A 15,810-nucleotide genomic window follows, 5' to 3' on the forward strand; every position below is an offset into this window, starting at 1 on the left:
ATACGTCACTCCACGGAGGGGCCTATCGGTAGCTTTGATATAACATGCTCCGCAAGTACCTGAACAGCAGAAGTGTTGTTGGCGGTCATCTTCTATTTCAGGGAACCGAGGTTACTTCCATAATCTATTGTTATGGTTGATTGCAGTAAAAAAAAATAATAAAAAAATAATAATAATAATTAAATGGTACACTTTTATAAGCAAAAGTTTGTAAATCTTAAATTAATAGACGAAATATTTTAAACTTTTTGAGTTCGGTTGTTTGCTGTTTAAAGTGTGACGAGGATCGGAATGTCCAGTCACGCTGATTTAGAATAATACTGAACTTTTTTCTTCTGTTTATTTCAAAAGTTAAATGTTTTATATAAACCATTGTTTTGATGGTGTCCAATGTACCAACGTGTGCTTTAAAACTCATTACACATATTCAAGCAACTAACAGGCTAATCAAATGTATTTAATAGGCCAAAGCAGTTAGGTTGTCGTCGAAACCAGCTGCACAGGCTAGCGCGAGCTATAATGATAATATCCAAAAAAAGCATACAGGCACTGCAGCCAAGGGTGGAGGTAGTCGTGACGATGAGATGCTGCTGGATGCCTCTGTGTTGCACTGCAGTCCTTGCTTGCAGGGCTGTAAATTCCCTACAGCTGATAAGTAGATTTGTAATAGTGGGGTGCTTAAACGAAAACGGATACGCGTTTCTGCAGAAGACTGATTGTGTCCCAGCTATAATACATCTAAAAGTGAGATGAGCCTCTACTGGGATATGCAAGATGTCTTTTAAGGTAACGGGTTTAAAAAATGTACTTTCTATAAAATACATACAGATATGGGTATACAACATATCTGCAATATATGAAAGCGTGCGACTTGTTATTAATTGAATAGCAATTGATGATAGTTTTTAGTGGAGCGGTGCTTTTCAGAGCTGCATGCGGGAGTGATGTAGATTTTAAATGAGTGCGCTATAAATGCTGCTGTAGCCTGTGTTTAGAGGTAATGGGGTCGCGCTATTGACCTTCAGTTTTAGATCGGGGCAGTGTTGGAACTGTATTCCTAATGCCCTGACTGCGTGGTTCTACAACACGTTGCTAGGTTTTTAAGAGCATTTAAGGGGGAACTTTACCTCATCTTTTACTTACCAGTGCATAGGTACGACTAATTACTCATATTTAAAAAATACATATTTTTCCAGTTCATAAAAAAAAAAAAAAAAACTCAGGATGTTAAAATGGCAGAAAACTGCAATGCAATGTTTCAGTGGGCTTTACAATTCATTGAACAATCTGAAGATAATCCCTTATGCAGAATAGGCCAGAGTTAGGAATTTAGGAAAATAATTTGGATGCAGGCAGAAATTCAGGAAACAGGAGTTTACAAAACTGAATTTCTATTTTTAGAATTGAGTGAGCACATGTCACCCTGTATGTGTGTGTGTGTGTGTGTATATATATATATATATATATATATATATATATATATATATTGGTATGAGCTTAAAATGCAGCCTACAGCACTCAGTATTCCCAGGTGGTCTCCCATCCAAGTACTAACCAAGCCCAACATTGCTTTGCTTAAGCATTGAATGGTAAGTTCGATTTGAAGGTCTTTTTGCTGTCAGAGACGTTGTCCGGGGGTCACTACAAGGAAGTAGTCTTCCTGACCCCCTGTCACCCTGTGAATATATGGCTTAAAGTATGAATGAGTGCTGGTATATTAATATAGTATTATACATGCACACACACACGCACTTAGTCTTTCAGTCAGCCTTTATTTTATATAGCGCCTTTCATAGTGGACCACCATCACAAAGTACTCTACAAGTAACAAGACAATCCATAATACTTTAAATACAAAGAAATGCATAATACATGATATACAGTAAACAAAAAAAAAGCATAATACACTAAATATAGTGGAAAGTGCATAATACATGATAGTAGCATAATACATGAAATAGTACATTAAATACAGTGGAAAGTGCATAATACATGAAGTAGTAGCAGCAACACAGCAGCTAATAGCAGATATCAGGCAAATTTACCATTTCTCATCATGTTTGACTTAGTTCATAACGTCAGACTGAATACTTTTTTCTCAGTAAGCATGTAGTGGCTGATGAATGTAGCTGGAATTTAACAAAGCGATTACTCATGGTAACCACCATTAAACTACTAATCTGCTAATGTCAGGTGTAGGGATGTTAAGGGCTTAACTATGTTTTAACATGGCGCTTGAATAGACTTGAAAACAGCATTCAGCTTTAATGAAAAATCTATACATTTTTCTCTATCTATCTCTTTGACTTGTATAAATGGATGTTTGCTTTGTTTTTCAGACGGAAACCCCACTTGCCAATGCTGTATTTTGGGCTGCAAGGAAAGGGAACTTGGCCGTCCTGCAGCTGCTGTTAAACAGCGGCCGTGTGGATGTAGACTGCAAAGACAGTGTATGGACATGCATGCCAAAACAGCTGAACTGCACTACACTACTATGGAAAGAAAAGGCAACAAAGATGCAGCCTTTTATTTTTTTTGCAGACCAGAAGAGGGAGAGGGAGGATTTGCAATAAAAGCCAAAAAAATGGGCAATTAACTTTGAATTAACATTTGCAAAGAAAACAACAATGAAGGCAGGGCGACCATATTGCTAAGATCAATGGACAATATAAATTCAATTGTGCACTTCCATAGATTTCTTTCCAGGGCTTTGACATGTGTCTTTAAAGGGATATGACACATGTGGCCTACAATATGTAAGCAATGCCTTGAAAACTAAAGACTAGCTATGCATTGCTGAGCTGAGCCCAGGCTATAAAACACATTCTGCATGAGTGTCCAATACATTCCTTTTTATTTATTAATTTTTTTATTACTTTTTTTTTTAAATAACATGACTTTGCAGCTTAGTATGAATGGGTGGGACATATCAGAGATATCTTAACTTATGTATTCTTGTTGTTGGTAAGTCACTTAGCAACATTTTCTGTTATAGCCATCCCATTAAATTGTGACTCAGTAGTCTGAAGTTCCCCATGTTGCCGCAATATAGCCATCAGAATTACGTCTAGCCTAAGTGCACCAGAGTGTATCATTCATAACTAATAACCCTCAATAGTGGTGAAATGTAGTCGAAATGTTTGTCATTTGTAAATAGACCAGATTGAACCCTTTTCCCTAGCCCCCTGCAACACTCTGCCCCTAGCCTAGTGGATAGAAGAAATTCTAGATTTGCTTACGTCCACCTGAGGCAAAGTGCTGCAGACACATAGGTTAATAGTTACCAGAGGTTACACTGATTATCAGAGCTGTATTAAGGCTACAGTGGTGCGGTAATTGCCTGAGTTAAGATTATAGTAGTATTGTCAAAATATTATTTATTTCCCCTGCAGCTTGCCACTACAGCTCTCATGGTAGCGTCCTATTGTGGCCAGTGTGATTGTGTCCGAGAGCTGATCATGCAAGGGGCAGACATCAACCTTCAGAGAGAGGTAATTGATCATCTATGTTTATAATTAGGAGTGCCTATGGATTCTAAGATTCTAAAACTTCTCTTTCTCTCTCTCTCTCTCTCTCTCTCTCTCTCTCTCTATAGGGGGGGGGGGGGGGGGGGGGGGGGGGGGGGGGGGGGGGGGGGGGGGGGGGGGGGGGGGGGGGGGGGGGGGGGGGGTATGTGTGTGTGTGTGTGTGTGTGTATATATGGGTATATATATATATATAATATATATTAGTGGTGGGCAACGATATGAAAATTTGACATCAACATTGTGCATGTGTTTTGATATCGAATTCTTCTAAAACACAACATATACATTAACATACATTAACAGATATTTACAGACGAAAAGCAAAAACTTTGCTTCATAATATCCATGGAGTAAAATCCTACGGATGGTCAACAGTGCCAGACTTAATGCAGAATGCAAATAACGTTTGGTACCTAAATGCCAATCAGTTCAATAAAATACTTAAATAATATGTTAGTCTGTGGTCTTCCTGTGCCTACGAGGCTGACAATGAGTGGTATGTGTAGGGTTTATTCTATCTCAGTATTAAAAAAAAACACTTGATTATACTGTGTTAGTATTATGTTTCTGCAAGCTTTCCATACTTCTCTTTGTGGAGAGTGAATGCTGAAAAATGTATTCGTTCTATTTATAAATAAATCCATTACAGCATAGCAAATTGATATTATAATTAAAACTTCAAGAAAACTGATGATTAGCTTAGCAGTTAGATACACCATGTTTATTTCACCAAAAGCTCTCAAGTTTCGTCCAAAAAGTTACTGATGAAGCAAAAATGTAAAAATCCCCTGATATCGCAATATGGAAATTGTTATCAATATCAAACAAAATCGATATCATCAAAACATCGACATTGGTGCTCATCACTAATATATGTTTGTGTGTGTGTGTGTGTCATTGTAAAGTTACAGCTGCAGAACACCCAGCACAGCCTAGAAAATCAAATGAAGTATTTTGTTTTAAAAAGTCTCTTTACACAGCACCTCTGTAGATTTATAGTTGAAGTACTGTAATATTGTACCAGAGCCTGATGCTTGCTAATGGCATACTAATGGCTCAGTGAGTGGTATGGAGTATGCTGTGATAGACATAATAACTACTGAGTGGTGTAAACGGAAACTTCCGGTAGAAGGAATCACATTAGGTTTTCAATTATCTTCAAAGTGTTCTTTCCAGACAGCACATGGGGATGCGTTCTTAGCTCATACAGATCATTAGTGTGCTTTGAATTCTTATGAACCTACACAGATTATATTTGGCTTTTCTTTAGAAATAATTGTCTGTCCACAGTTTCAGCTGATTCATGTTCTCTTTAAAACAAAAAAAAAAAAGAAGGGGGGGGGGGGGGGGGTATTTAGGGGGGGGTTCTCCTTAATACTCGATTGCTAACAACGTCGATTGTCCAACTAACCACGCACAAACACCACACCCCAACACACACCACTACCACAAAAAATCATTGGACTTATCTAGCTGCGATCATTGTCCATTTTAGGAAATCATTGCACTTATTACTCGATTGTCCAATTAAGGTGTTCCCAGGACTATCTAGCTGAGATACAGTGTCTTATCAATGAGGTTTTTGTGTCTTGTTCTAACCATTACACAGTCATGTTGGTCTTGTTTTTTATTTTGTGCTTTATGTTCACGCTAGGCTTCTCTCCAGACAGGTACCACTGCTCTGTTTTTCGCTGCACAGCAAGGGAGCAATGACATTGTGAAGCTTCTTTTTGAGTTTGGAGCATCAACAGAATTCCAAACCAAAGTAAGTCAATGACTGCATACATGACTTTCCTTAAATGTGTTCAACAGTGTGGCAGGAGAAGATGCTGAATGTACAGTAGTGTTCTACCTGCTTATTTCTGTGTTTTAGAGTGAACTACTAGTGTATAAATTTAATCACTGTATGCATGTTTTCAGTGTGAGGGTGAACTGTGTTGAATTGTCAAAAGCACCTTTTGTACACCTTTGCCACTACTGTAATATTTAGTTCCGTGGGACAGCTTTAGTCATTTCTTGAGTAAGGGTTTTGCTGCATCCATGCAGTCACTGAAAAGCTTAAATGGTAGTGTTGTATATTTCTAGGATGGGGGTACTGCTCTCTCAGCAGCCTGTCAGTATGGACACTCGAATGTGGTCGAAACCTTGCTGAAGAATGGCGCTAATGTTCACGACCAACTACATGTAAGTGTTTTTTGTGCCATTATTAGTATATGTCATTCTCTCGCTCACATACTCTGCAAAATTTTTGAAGTTTAGATGGTGATCTGTTCTAATGGTGATTTTCAAAATGATAAATTAGTTTAACTTTGAGCACTTTTTGTCATTGTCAATTTGAGGAACAATAACAATTTGCTATTTTTGCTTTTTTCCCCTGCCACCCAAAGCTGTTTGTGCCAATATGGACCACAATCCAACATGTTGATTTGCTTGCCATGAGTGTTGAATACCAAAGTGTGTGACCAATCAAATAACAGAAACACACACTACAAAAATGTTAACAAAAATATTCACAGCTTGGCCAATTAATTATTTTGATCACAAAATAATTGTAGGTTTATGATTGTCATGGCAATTTACTGAATTGCAGATTCGGTATGGTTTCCATGTTATTAATAGTACCTGTCGTCAACCTATTTGTTTTCAAGGATGGTGCAACTGCTCTATTCCTTGCTGCGCAAGAAGGTCATGTGACTGTAATTCGTCATCTTATGTCATCAGGTGCCAGGGTAAACCAACCAAGGGAGGTAAGGAGGTTCAATAAATAAGCTTTTACATTTTATAGAAATAACTCATTACATTGCATCTGCTTTAAAGACGTGGTTACGGAAGTTGTTGGGTATGAATTCCACTTCCCTTCCATTATTACCCTCAGTACATTTTCACTACCCCACTCATCATTGTGCCAGCCCTGTCTATCATAAGAAATATATATCTATATATAGTTTCTTGCTAGTTTTATATCATAATAAATACTTGCATTCATTTTTGAATTGTGAGCTCTTGTTTGCCTCAGTCTTTGCCCAGAAAAGAGTCATGGAGAGGCTTTCCACAAACCGTTTCCCAAAGGAGCTTCTTAACCTCTGTACAAAAAGATTAATCCCTGTGGACAGGTGTTTATTTCTGATTTCATGTCCTATTACTTTGTCTCACCCATGGGGTCAGCAGTACCAGTAGCAGCTTTGCATTACTCAATACACCACTGCCTGTTCCACTTTTGAACAAATCAGCCAACAGTCTGTCGCTGGACAGCACGCTGACAACTACACACACACTCTTGTTGTTCTCCATTTCCAGGATGGGACTGCTCCATTGTGGATTGCTGCCCAGATGGGACACAGTGAAGTTGTGAGGGTTCTGTTACTCCGTGGTGCTGACCGAGATGCTAACAGAAAAGTAAGCTGGACACGTATCTGTTCACCTTAACCCAGAGCTCCTCAAAGCTGTGCCCACGAGAGTGAAAAAGTGATAAGGAGTCTGAGGCTAGCAGATAAACTTATTGCAATGCCTGTGTGTTTTTCCCCCTGAGGCTAACGTGATTCAATGATTCTGAAATGTATTACTCAGCTGAGATTGTTGGTAATGTTTCCCTTGAGATTTAAATCATTTTTGTTTGTGCATTGTACTGGTACTGGATCATACACCCATGGGGCATTTAACTGCGAATCTTAGAGCAACTGCACTATTTAGATCAAATCTTGCATAAAAGCCATTTTTGTGAATTACCATGCTGTGATTGTTTTTTTAAAGGATGGCTCCACACCTTTGTTTAAAGCTGCATACAAAGGACACAATGATGTTATAGAGGAGCTGCTCAAATTCTCGCCATCACTTAGCCTTCTAAAGGTAATAATTTAACGCAGGTTTACAAACGGGGGGGGGCGCGGTGCGGGAAATGGCTTCGGGAGGGCTGTAGCACATACAAAAATGTTCTCTCCCAAACGACAAAGAAATGTTCCCCAGACTGGGGGATCAAAACGCTGTCAAAAAGGGGGGAACAAAATAGACATCTGTATTTATGCACTTTATACTTATTATTTTTTTATATTAAAAAATATAAATAACTCAATGCAGGATTTTTGCCAATGTGTGGTTTTACAGTAAATGTTCTTAGAAGATATATTTCCACCCCCCTACATAATTGAAATAAACCATATGACTCCCGCTTACCTTCACAGGCAGGTTTATGCAGTCAGACCATGTACAACAAGTGAGTACAGTAATTATGGAGCAGTTTCTCAAATATCTGAGAAATGACACTAAACACAGTGAAAGCAGTAGTACTTCTACCAGTACAAACTAATAACCTTGCTCACTAAGGGTATCAAAATCTCATGTGGTGGTCCTCAGTCAGGATACCTAAAGTCATGGCAATGTCTTCAACTCCAGCCAGTCATGTGACAATGTGACTTTTCAACTCTGCTAGCCCCTACATCTCTCTTATATTACATAGCAAGACTGAGTTGAAAGGTCACATTGGCAAGTGATTTGAATGGATGGATGGCTATTCAGTCCCATCACTGATGTTTCTCCAGACAAGCGCAAAGCAAGCTCAGCTCAGACAGGTAAAGGCAGATTTAGAAAAAAATGGTTCGAACTCTTAAAGGTTTTGATCATATTAAACAGCTGCATAGCAAGAATACAATAAACCAATTTGTATTCGTGTTCCATTGTTTTCCCTATGGCTATCTAATGGCTGATTGAAATGGATACTAATTTGTTATGAAATAACAGCATCGCTAAAATTGAATGCGCCTACATTTAAAGAGTCCCACGTTCATCGTTCATTTCCTCTTCAGAATTTCTGCCTCGGTTCTTGAATCTAATATTGCTTCTCTATGTTTTTTTGTTTTGTTTTGTTTTTACATGAATTTACTGGTAAATGGTTGTTAGTTTCAATTTCCATATGAAATCGTGAACTTTACTAACTCTAAAGATGCACAGTTGTACTTTGCTTCTTTTTCATACACAGAATGGGTCCACAGTTCTCCATGCTGCAGTTATGGGAGGAAATGTAAGATCAGTGATGCTGCTGCTGGGAGCTGGTGCTGACCCGACACTAAGAAATAAGGTATCTTGTTGGCTCCCAATCCTCAGGGTGTGAAGTGTGTTGTGTCCCCACATCTGGGAGTGTACAGCACCTAGAAAGGTTTTAAATATGTATATACATTGGTATCTAAAAGTATTGACACCCTTTTATCTTTTCAAATGTTAAATGATGTGAATAACTATAGTGTAAATAATGAATGTAAAAAGAAAATACTCTAACCCTTTCAGTTTGTACCCTTACAGTATTTAAGCTTTCCTGTAAGGGGAGCTTGTATGAGTTTGCACCTACTAATGAAATCTATTATCCTACAGTAGGATCCAAATTGCATGCATTATGAGGGTGTCAATCTGTCATCGCCACATCTACCAGTGTTAATATCTCATAAACCATTTAAGGTGGCAACTTCAGCCGCAGGTATACTTCACTTTGACCTGTGACCTAGGGGATTGCAGTGTTGCAGTCATGTGACTTTCTGGTTGCCAGATGATAAAGACTGAGTACACATATACAATCTTTGATTCCTTAGGTCAAAATAAAGTGCTTTTTTTTTAAATAAGAAAGGAGGAAAAAAGTTTAACAATTTGTTTTCATAATGTGTTGAAATATGATTTCATTTTTTTTTACTTTGATATTCAGATGTTTTTATTTATTTATTTATCAGATTATATTTTTGTAAATGAAAATACATGTTTGATGTGTAGTGCTTCCAAAACACATGTGATAGCTATATGGTGAATGAAAGTAAGTATGATTTATAGAACAATTTAATTAGCTTTTGTCTATATATTAGGAACATTTTGAATGTTTGGCACTATACAAAATACATATTTCAACTATTACTTTCTAACATACTGGTTCCTTGCTCCAGTTTATCAAAATTCTATAATCAGGGCTGTTACTTAGTTTGATTCTATTGATAACCACAAGGGGGTGCTAATTTTTGGCTGTTATAAAAAAAAATAATGTAATAAAAGTTTTAAATACAAGTGAATGGGAGAGCCTCTGGTACTGTTAATCCACAAACCAAGCATCTACTGTAATCGATTTTCTTTTTGCCTCACAGTTGTTTTTTTAATTAAATATTGTCCTCTTTTTATTTTTAGAATAATGAACTACCAGCAGATCTTACAAAAAATGAACAGATTCTTAGAGTTTTATGGACTAAAGCCACAAACAGAAACAGCTGAAGACCCCAATGCAGTCTTCTTCGATGGGCTCTGTAATCTATGGAAAGCACTGGCTGTCTTTTCGGAGGTCTCTGAGAAACCAAAAGACAACTTTTCCAAGCAGAAACATCAAAAAAGATTCTGGAGCTTGCTATGAATAAAAATGAACTTTGTTTGCAAAACACTTATAGCCATAAGGATAACATCTGGAAAGCAATAAACATGCCAGGGTATATTCAGTTATCTAAAGAGTGTCAGGTCTAAATACCCTTCTAGAAGTTTCGCTGTTATAGTTTGGTATAGTTTGGTCTGTCGGAAAGTCCCTTTCTTTTAATGATTGAAACAAAGGCAATATTTAGATTCCCCACCATTTATTTAGATCAATTAAATAGACCTCACATTGTATGAAAGAATATCAGCTTTCCAAAAGTTAGGAATCGTTTATTCTCGTAACTATGCTGCAATATTTTCTTTAACCTCCTTTTTCTTGGTGCTGTAAATTTCTAAATCTTTTGGAAATTCTCACTGCTGCATTTGTATCTAACATATGTCTGTTTGCTAAGTAAAACACGTGCTGAAACTAGCCCAAGATTTCTTAAAGGGCTGTGCTTGGAAAAGCAAAAAATTAAGGACAACGACACCTCTGCTTGCTATATAATATTTTTTTTATTATGATTCTAGCTCTAGCATTTTATTAATAACACCTTTGTCTAAAAGTGTTGGTTTTTTTTAATTAACTTTTTTTTTTTGTTATGGATATGGCCAACAATGTTGTTCATTATATGTATATATGGCTGACTCACAAAGATGTTAATTTTAGCTGATAACTTGACTCACTATGATTCGTGCCTTCAGATACAGTTTGTCACATTTTCATTGAGGACAGCTGTCCATTAAGCTACATTTAGCTATCCATACAACCACTTACACAAACACTATTTCTTCATAGCTTTGGATATATTAAACACACCATAAGGCATCATGCCATAAAAGTCCAGTCATCTTGCAGGTGTTTACTGTTCCTTATAATGTTATACGCAATACAAAAATTGCATTTGGAAAATTTCTGTTTTGCTTGTAACAGTGCTAACTGTATGTCACAGTTTGCTTCCTGATAAAGGGCACAGAAGTCTAAACTGTACAGTTGTATTCAGCAGTATTTCATATTGTTACCACATAAATGATTGCAATGTACTGTATTAAACTACTGTAACATACAGTTTACTACTCCTGGGCTGGTAGTACTGCAGTGAACATGTTACAGTGTGTACTGTGATTAAAAAAGTTTGTATTAATACAAAAACTGTGATATACTTTAGTAAGATGCTTCATGGAATGGGTATGTGGTGCTTTCAAGCAGTAGTACATATGAAAACATTGCAGTTTTTACTACAGTATACATGTTTACAGCTGTGAAGTTTAATACTGTAATACATTATAAGAACTATGATATTTACTATAGGGTGCACCTTTCATTACTAACCATACTACTTACAGTACAGCACACCATTTCTTCAGTATTTTACAATCCTACTGTAAATTGCAGTGTTGACTGCCGAATGCTGCAGTAAAAAAAGGATTGTATTATTATTATTATTATTTTAATAAGGCTATTATCTTAACTTTTATAAGCACCAGCAACAACATTAACACATTATCACTGTTTCCTGTGTTGGTCTTCTGAAAATGTTTGTTGTTTATTTTTAAATTTAAGAGATTTTTCTGATACACCTTTGCCTAACTATTGTTGGAGGCCACCTGTTTTGCACCCTTTAGTGTGTGCTGTAAAGAGGCACTGAGTTAAGTTGGGAGGCGTCCAGCTGTGGCTGTGTAATAGGGTCAGATGTATCAATAGTAGCTTTATCCAGAAGATAGGCCTCATTGTACAATACACACCGTGGACTGGCACCACCCTGCCACACCTACAATCCAGAAAACTGTATTTTACAGAATTACCCTTTAAACCACCATATTTCCTTGTTTAAATCTTAAAGGGGAGCCCTGCTGTTAAACCAGTCCTGTTTCACAGTGTCTTCTCATGGGTATTTGTTTTGTGTTTCCTGTAAAGTTTAAAGTGTCCAGTACTGGACTAGCTGTGGAATGTTATTATACTCTACATAACTACCACTAACATTTCAAAGACATGATGCCTTAATGAAGTTAGACCAGTTAGGTGACCCAGTTTCAGGGAGAGTTTTATTTGTTGCAACAGGTCATATCCTGAAAGTACAGGGGTTGATGTAAGGATAAGCATAGTGCAAACAATTGCGGCTGCAAAATCCAAATTGGCTAGCTGCCAGTGACCGCTAAAGTGCCACTTTACGTCAGCTGAACACAGTTGTTGATAGCAATATGGGCACTTTGCATATATTCTTGCAACCCCACAGTGTGACGTGTTAAACAAAAACAGCAGGGGGAGGGTTTTTGGTCTGAGCCAAAGACTGCAATGCAAAACAACTGCAACTCAAAAAAGGTACACAATTGTAAAAGCATAGCAAAGTGTAGTAATGAATGGTGAAGCATATGTGTAGCAACTAATAGAGCAGTACTGTAATGCATGGGGGACAACAAAGTATTGTAAATCAATTTGCAAATTTGAAAAATCTTCATCATTACAATAATGCTTTGAAACTAAATATTTTGTATAAATGACTACAAATATAAGCACCAGTGGACAGTATGAGTGTTATTAAAATGTTCTTATACCACTAGAGGGCAGTATAGCATTATATAGCATAAATATGAAGGCCATCAGCATTAACTGCCTTTTTTTTTTTTTTTAACATGTGTTAGTGGTGCTTGTCATTTGGAATAATGATAACCAGAGACTCCTTTGAAATGCATCCTGCTGTTGAAGTCAACACCCTTGCTTAGCAAATGGCAATAAAACAAAGTGAAATTGCAGCAAAGCACAGGGAATAATGGAAAATGAAAGACAAGCACGGTAAATCATTAGTTAACTATTTCAAAGCAAGGCGAAGCCACTGCTGAGATTTATAATACATTGGTTTATGTTAAATGTTTATAAATAGTTCAAACCAAGACCAAGACAAACTAATCCCACGTAATCATTTGCCTAGTTCTTCACATCTCATACACTAGTCAGCTATACTCTGCGCTACACAACATCCCTGTCCCCCTTCCCTATTTAGACCTCCAGACCCCCTTTCACAAGGAAACACAATACTGCCCCCTACCATTTGACTTGAATACAGAAGCACAAGTCTAATTAAATAATGTATCTCTTTCTTTGAACAGAATGAGTCCATTTGATGAGGATGACTCAGGACTGGTGCTAGGTTAACATGTGCCCTAGGTAGCGTTGGAGGTGGTGCCCCCTCAAAGTTAAAACTAAACAATTACTGTTTTGTACTGTATGGTAAATCTCCATTAGTAATCAGTAAACTTTGGTGAATAGCTTTAAACCAAGGGTGTCAAACTGAGTTCCTGGAGAGCAGCAGTGTCTTCTGGCTTTCGTTCCACCCGAGCTCTCAGTTACTTCATTGGTCTAATGATTTCATTAACTGGACACATTTAACACTTCTCTTCAGACCTCAATATGTTTCATAGGTAGTGTACCATGAATCAAGTGCATTTTTAAAACCATCAACTGTAAAAGACCTTATTAAATATGTAAAATTCAACAAATAATTAGATCAATTATGTTAATTGAGAGCTTAAGTTGGAATGAAAACCAGAAGACCCGGCAGCCCTCGAGGACTGGAGTTTGACACCCCTCCTTTAAACCATAAAATATTTAAAATATTATTATACATATTGATGCAGCAGTGATGTTAATAATGGCATCCTGGCAAGGTTGTTACTGGATAATTCAAGCAGATCTGTACACAGCTATACTATAGGTACAGTTACCATCGCTGTTCTCACTCCCTTTGCACTCTCTCTAGCCAATCAATTTATCAGTTTATCACTCGGGCATGGAAAGTCAAATACTACTGAATTCACATTGTTTCAAGTTATACAAGTAGTTAACATTAACTGTCTAGAAATGACAGCAAATCTGATTTGAGCTTAGTGTAGCAGGGCACTCGCTGTAGTGTTGTCTCGTGGGAGACGTCGTTTATTAGCGGTTTTGTTAATGGTTTTTAATTGCAGTTAATGTTCCTTTGTTTCTTGCTGTTGGATGTGTGTTCTATGTTGGGTTTGTGTTTGTTGATGTTGTTTTATGTTTAGTCACCTTGGCTAGTCATCTAGCTCAATCACCTTTCCTGAGGCACTCTTGGACAGCATGTTCAGCCAGTTCGGGGTGCCAGAGGAGCTCCAAAGCGACCAGAGACGGAATTTCGAGTCTCGGTTGTTCGGTGAGGTGTGTTGCTGGCTGGGGAACCACAAGACATGGACCAGCCCCCTCCACCCTCAGAGCGGTGGTTTTGTAGAACGCTTCAACCGGACCCTAGCCACCCAGCTAGCGACCATCACTGACCGGCACCAGCGGAACTTGGACCAGCATCTTCCCCTGGTCCTGATAGAGCTGTCAAGGAATCCACAGGGTGTTGGCAGCGTTGATGTTCAGGAAGGAGCTGCACACCCCGGTAAACCTGTCGTTTGGGAGACCATCGCAGCCCACTGTCCTCTAAAAATACTTGCATCAACTCCAGGACCAGCTAGATGGTGCCCACAAATTTGCCCAGACACACATCACTGGGGCTGGCCAGCAACAAAAGCAGGCATATGACACTCGGTTCCAGGGACAGGAATTGCATATCAATCAATTCAATCAATTTTTATTTTATATAACGCCATGGCAGAAGGGCTTCCAGGATCTAGTTTTAAGTAAAGCTGGGTGTCGTCAGCATAGGAGTGAAACATGAGGCTGTGTTGGTGGATGAGGTGACCCAAGGGAAGCATGTTGATATTAAAGTGATGGGGTCCAAGCACAGATCCAGGAGAGACAGGTTCCAGATATCCCAGCATAAGGCGGTCAAGAAGAATGCCAGATCTGTGGTGTCAAAAGCACCTGTTACGTCAAGGAGGACAAGCACAGAGGGATCATCAGCATTAGCATTAAGCAGGAGATCATTCACAATCCGGAGCAGAGCAGTTTCAGTACTGTGATACGGCCAGAAGCCAGACTGTACAGATTCAAGCAGATTGTTATTTGTGAGATGTTTCATCAGCTGACTGGCTACAGCCCTTATTGAGAGTGTGCATAATGGAAGAAGCACAGAGAATGTGGACAAGGTCAGCCAGAGGTCCAGGGGGCACGTAGCAGTAGCTGATTTCAACAGTAACCAGAGACATCAGCAATGGAGAGATGAGAGAAGGAGAGGGCAGGAGGGGTAACTGGAGGAGTTTTAAGGTGTTCAAGTAGTAAACAGGGTTTGTGGCAGGAGAGTGTAAAATAGATGTCAAGAAAGAGGAGAAATCATGACAGGTAATAGAGGAGGATGAACGAGAGATTGATCTGTCAGTGGCTGGATATAGGAGCTTAGTTTTTAATTATTTATTGTAGTTTCGTTTAGGTTAGCTGTGATGATTAGTATTTAAAATACCTAACCCACAAGGTCAAAAACACTCGATTACGTCACTACCCGAGACTCCGCCCACGATCAGACCACTTGACGTCGGTGAGTTTGGGGAAACACCTACTATGAGAAACTTTGTAATTATTTATATGCATTGTAGCATTTTCACGGTTTAAATGATGGCGGCTGAAGCAGGCGTAATTTATAAAGGCTCAAGCCAAGTGTATTTTACAACAAAAAAGATAAATAAAAGCAAGAGGAGGGAAACTGGGATTAAAATAACAGAAACAGGCTGTTCAGTCTCCTTATTGCGCTATACCGCAGGAATCGCTACTGGCGACCACACCTGCACTTGTGCTCTCTAGACTCTCTGCACTCAGCCAGGGTTGTCAAGTTTCTGACAGAGAAAAAGGGACCTCGTTCTTCAAATCAAGCCCAAAAGAAGCGAAACTCTAGCCACGCCCCAATTGTGGTCACACTTGAAAATCTTTCAGAACCAAATAGCGGGCGGCGGTGGGAGTTGGTTGGAAAGTTATTACTTTCTGTTCTGCTATAGGCCTGCTTTTCGTTGATATTTGTTG

At 38.4% G+C, this 15,810-nt stretch overlaps 1 protein-coding gene across 1 annotated transcript; it reads left to right on the forward strand.

Moving 5' to 3' along the window:
- Window positions 1-774: 774 nt before the first annotated feature.
- LOC121313926 (ankyrin repeat domain-containing protein 29-like) lies at window positions 775-10,971 on the forward strand. The gene is made up of 10 exons (XM_041246704.1): window positions 775-786; window positions 2,340-2,450; window positions 3,393-3,491; window positions 5,194-5,292; window positions 5,613-5,711; window positions 6,176-6,274; window positions 6,825-6,923; window positions 7,278-7,373; window positions 8,500-8,598; window positions 9,681-10,971. The coding sequence occupies exons 1-10, from the start codon at window positions 775-777 to the stop codon at window positions 9,762-9,764; spliced, it is 897 nt and encodes a 298-aa protein (XP_041102638.1). The 3' UTR covers window positions 9,765-10,971.
- Window positions 10,972-15,810: the final 4,839 nt, after the last annotated feature.

Source organism: Polyodon spathula, chromosome 4 (genome assembly GCF_017654505.1).
Source record: "Polyodon spathula isolate WHYD16114869_AA chromosome 4, ASM1765450v1, whole genome shotgun sequence".
In the NCBI taxonomy this organism is placed as follows: Eukaryota; Metazoa; Chordata; class Actinopteri; order Acipenseriformes; family Polyodontidae; genus Polyodon; species Polyodon spathula.

Coding starts and splice junctions, on each gene's coding strand:
- LOC121313926 (XM_041246704.1), top strand. Junction 5,293..5,612: donor CAACAGAATTCCAAACCAAA/GTAAGTCAATGA, acceptor GTATATTTCTAG/GATGGGGGTACTGCTCTCTC. Junction 6,924..7,277: donor ACCGAGATGCTAACAGAAAA/GTAAGCTGGACA, acceptor GTTTTTTTAAAG/GATGGCTCCACACCTTTGTT.